Here is a 5000-nt window from a genome sequence, read left to right as displayed (position 1 = left end):
TATGTGTATGAATAAGAAGTATACTATATATATATATATATATATATATATATATATATATATATATATGTGTGTGTGTGTGTGTGTGTGTGTGTGTGTGTATGTATGTATACACTTCGTATGGATGTACAAAAGACTACTTTACTTTTATATATATATATATATATATATATATATATATATATATATATATATATATATATATATATATATATATATTTATACAAACACAAATATTAAGTTACAAATTTCATTTAATACCCAATTTCGCTCTACCTCGGAAATAATACCAAAGGGGAATTATAACTGATTATCAATTATCAATTATCATTCCCCTTTGGGATTATTTCTGAGGTAGAACAAATAGGATATTAAATGAAATTTAAAGCTTAATATTTGTGTATATAAAATGCCACGGTGATGAAATAAATATTCATATAGCCGTGGTGGCGCAGTGATATGATTCTCAGCTACCAGTCGAGAGGGCTGGGGTTCAAATCCTGCTGCCCACTGACAGCCCGGATTGCGCCACTGCAAAAATCCGGCAGCCCGTCGACCTAACGGTCCGAAAAAACCCGAGAGGTTCAGTAGGAGAATAGGTAACAGCCCTCGGGCTGGGGAGTTAAACAGTGGGCCTAGCAACACGCTGGCTACGTGCCATCGGCATTGGGACCTGTCCCCCGCTGGCTGTTGGGCTAAGAAACAGCAGATCAGTGCCTGCCTTGTGAGCCTACAGAGGCCCAGGAGGTGTATATATATATATATATATATATATATATATATATATATATATATATATATATGTATGTATATAAAAGTAAATTAGTATTTGTGTATGCATAGTTAGTGTATATATATATTTTGTAAGTAATTGCTAAGAGCTGGAGTGTTAACATCCTTTGGAGCTATCCCTTTAAGGAGAAAAGAAATATAGCTGAAAAAATAACCTAATTATATTATTCATCACGAAATTCATACAGTTTCTATATCAATGAATAATGGAATCAATGTTGATTCATAGCAAGATACTAACCTTACATTTACAGTTATGTTTTTTTTATTATTATTATTATTATTATTATTATTATTATTATTATTATTATTATTATTATTATTATTATTATTATTTTGAAGATGAACTCGATTCATATGGAACAAGCTGGCAGGGCCCGATGACTTGAAATTCAAGCTTCCAAGGAACATGCAGTTCATTAGGAAGAAGTAAGAGAAGGTAAAGGGAAATACAGAAAGAGATCTCGCTCATTAAAAAGAAAAAAAAGAATTAATAAATTAAACAATACATAAAAAATTTATTAAAATGCAAGGAGAATAGCATTAGGGTAGTAATGCATTGCATCTTGAAATCAGCGCCCAAGTTAATATTTTTTACGTTTTATTACTGAAACTAAACAATCCTCCCAGCTCAGCCGATGAGGATTCCATTGTCTTCCGAATGTCTTATCAAAAGCTAAAGAGAAATTGGATCTTTCCTAGATAGTGACCCCCAAGGGTTTTAACCCGGTATGTATCCACCTTTGCTGCGTGTTTAGTACAAGCCCGTTGGGGATGACCGGAAAAACATAAACAAAAGACTGTAAATATCATAAAGATAATGACCCCCAAGAAATATTAGCCCTAGATAACGAGCCCCGAAAACCAATAGGGGTCACTATCTAGGAAAGATCCAAGAAATTGTATTTGAACCGCTTTCTTGCTAGAAGTTTGCTAAATCTCTGAAGAATTCCAATTTTCCTTTTAAACTCACAGGGTTTGGAGCGAGCCTTGCAGAGATCTCAAATGACGTAAAGAGGTTAACTTGTTTGCTCAGCATGGTGGAATACTCCCACTTCTGATTCGTCCGCTGAGGTAGCTTGAATCTGCTATTCGGGTGCCCATCCACACTTAAGCCTCTGTCACAACCTCTTCACGAAGGCCCGAAACGATGAACTCGCAGACTTTAAATTTAAAGACCAAGAACGAACAACTGATCAGATTCATCAATGACACCAGCGCCGCCTGTACAGACAAGATCGCTAGCTGCCAGGAGGCTGGTGATCGAATCAAGTGCTACATCCAGAAGAACACCGAGAGGAGGAAGGACATTCTTCAGATCAACAGGTCCATCAGCAACGAGATCAGCAGGATGAAGACCATCACGGAGAGGAACGACAGGAAGGAGCAGTACCTGGAGGACAAGAACAGCTTCTTGGGAGATCACCTAAAAAGGATCCAGGAGACGGAAGACAACCTCCAGTCTCTGATGAAGGAACTCACCAGAGCCACGGACTTCAAGGAAGCCGCACCCTGCATTGACGACATAGAGGATGTTCAGAAGGACATAGATTCGTATCTCAGATACCTCGAGGACTACCTCTCAAAAGGAGAGAACATGAGTGAGGACATTGAAAAGGCAAGTAGCTATTCTCACTCTCATCTTTTAGTCGGTCGAAAATGTTCACAAATTTCGGGGCGTAGCTAATTTTTTTCCACTATTTTAAAAGAAGAGCAATTACAAGTAAACAGGCATTCTTATCTAAGCGCTACTTATATTCTGTACTACCTAATAGAAAAATGCAGGGGTTTTAATAAAAACAAAAGGAATAACAAGTAAAAAATGCGCCGAAGTTTCTTCGGCGCAATCGAGTTTTCTGTATACAGTGTATAATGCTGCATGAAACTCTCAGCAACGGCCCAGTGGTGGCCTGTGTTTTTGGCACCTATAGCGGTGTCAGACGCACGATCATGGCTAACTTTAACCTTTAACAAAGTAAAAAACTACTGATGCTAGAGGGCTGCAATTTGCTATGTTTAATGTTTGGAGGGTGGATAATCAACATGCCAATTTGCAGCCCTCTGGCCTCAGTAGTTTTTAAGATCTGAGAGTGGACAGAAAAAGTGCGGACGGACAGGCAAATAGCCATCTCAGTTTTCTTTTGCAGAAAACTAAAAATCGACATGCTACAGTGCATAACATTCAGTATTTAAGACTGTTCCAGAAAGGATATTTGAAAAGTTATAAGATGCCAACTTAGAAATTGGGACCGCTCCCAAAATACATGGAGAGGATTTTATTTTTCATAAAGAGAGAAATCATTCCTGTAACTAATTTTCTAAAATTATCAGACTCCCTTTCTGGAGAATTTTCCTTCTTTTATCAGTATTTGCTTTTATTTATATACACTGTTTATTAATTTTTCATAATTAACAATACTAAAAAATAGTATTTCGGTTAAAAACAACGTTACTTTCAACATATTTCTGTTCTCTTATTCTAGTTACACTCGGGGGACAGGATGTGACTTAGCCAGGGGTTTATTAATTTTGTTTTCCGAAGGGGCTGACTCGGAAGAACATCTACAATTGAAATATTTTTAATGATAATCGCCTCCTTGGCCTTCTCGGACCTTTGTGGTGGCAAGTGATAAAAATGCGAAGTCTATGGTTACTATTTGTGATATGAGATACGGCTAACGTTTCCTTTAGGCTTAGAGCTTCCTTAAATAAACATCAGTTGTTTAGACATAAGGGAACAGAATCTAAAATAAAAGATAAATGCTAAATAATGTTCTTATTACTAAACTAATGCCCTTCGTCTGGTCTAAACAGAATGTTCTAGGTATGAAGAAGAAGTTTGACATCATTCACGATGTACTAAGCTCCCCGGAAGAAGGATGTAAAGATATTGCTGCAGCAGAAACAGCTGAGCTGGACAGAAATGAATACCTGATCTTCAGTCCTTCAAGTGATCGACATGACAAAATACCTAGTGAAATAAAGGTGAGTTAACAAAAATTTCCACTGTAAAAAAAGTGTCAAATTTCTATAAAAACACATCACTGGCTGCCGGGTATCTCTTTGTGGGGACAGAACAGTAGAAAAGGAATCAGATGCATGTTGCAAGAATTATAACCTAACTTAAGTCAGACTAACTTAACATAACTTAAACATCCTTACATAGCCAGATACCTCTCCTAAAATTGCCACATCCCGCGAAGTGCAACAAAATCCGAATAGTTCTTCCTTGTGCTGACTCGACCCAGCAGCCTTCCAGAGGGTAAAACTGTCACTAAGATAAGCAGAGCCTCCATACCTCGAGTTTGGATTCTTTCTGAGTTCTCAAGAACAAGTTTAATGGCAAGTACTTTTGTAATCATATTTCTAAATGGCAGGAAGAAAAAGGTAATAGCAGTAAACTTCTGTCATGAGAATTAAAAACCCTGAAAAGCATTACTGCCTTTTCTTTTGTCATATTCCTTCCTATACATTTTTGGACCTTATATTTCTAATGGGAAACTGGAATGTGTAAAGACCTTCAAGAGGCTGTATCCCTACCCTTTATTGACCACCAGGCCCAACTGATAGTACCTGGATGGGGCCCGACCTCTAGATAAGAGCACCTGGCCCCCCGCAGACTTACCACCTCTTTAGGTGAAGACTATACCCACAATCAAAAACCAAGTCCTTGCCCAGAAGTAGCACTAGAATTTATTGGCAGCAGGTTGATGGGTAGTAGCAAAGCGTTGAGTGTTTTGTCACCTCAGCTTCAACTCGGGAGGCTTAGAGCATTACCTAGGTTAACATGTAAAAAATGCCCCTAAGTTTCTTCAGGGCAATCGAGTTTTCTGTACAGCTTGTAATGCTGTATGAAACTCTTAGCCATGGTCCGTGAAACTCTCAGTCACGGCCCATGAAACTTTCAGCCGTGGCCGTTAGTGGCCTGTGTTGTTGGCACCTATAGAGGTGCCAGACGCATTATCATGGCTAACTTTAACCTTAAATAAAATAAAAACCACTGAGGCTAGAGGGCTACTATTTGGTATGTTTGATGATTGGAGGGTGGATAATCAACATACCAATTTGCAGCACTCTAGCCTCAGTAGTTTTTAAGATCTGAGGGCTGACAGAAAAAGTGCGGACAGACAGACAAATAGCCATCTCATTAGGTTTCTTTTACACAAAACTAAAAACTAATCGACAACAGATACAAGGACCTGGTTATC

The 5000-nt window shown here is 38.0% G+C and overlaps 1 protein-coding gene across 1 annotated transcript in view; it reads left to right on the top strand.

Moving 5' to 3' along the window:
- Positions 1-5000, top strand: part of LOC136827750 (putative leucine-rich repeat-containing protein DDB_G0290503) — a 187007-nt gene that overhangs the window by 175770 nt on the left and 6237 nt on the right. Inside the window, exons 7-8 of the mRNA XM_067085211.1 lie at positions 1907-2410; positions 3607-3777. Coding sequence (XP_066941312.1) covers positions 1907-2410; positions 3607-3777 — 675 coding nt within the window. The remainder of the gene's footprint in view (positions 1-1906; positions 2411-3606; positions 3778-5000) is intronic.

The sequence above is a fragment of the Macrobrachium rosenbergii genome, chromosome 42, assembly GCF_040412425.1.
Source record: "Macrobrachium rosenbergii isolate ZJJX-2024 chromosome 42, ASM4041242v1, whole genome shotgun sequence".
In the NCBI taxonomy this organism is placed as follows: domain Eukaryota; kingdom Metazoa; phylum Arthropoda; class Malacostraca; order Decapoda; family Palaemonidae; genus Macrobrachium; species Macrobrachium rosenbergii.
This window is presented reverse-complemented; position numbering and strand designations above follow the sequence as displayed.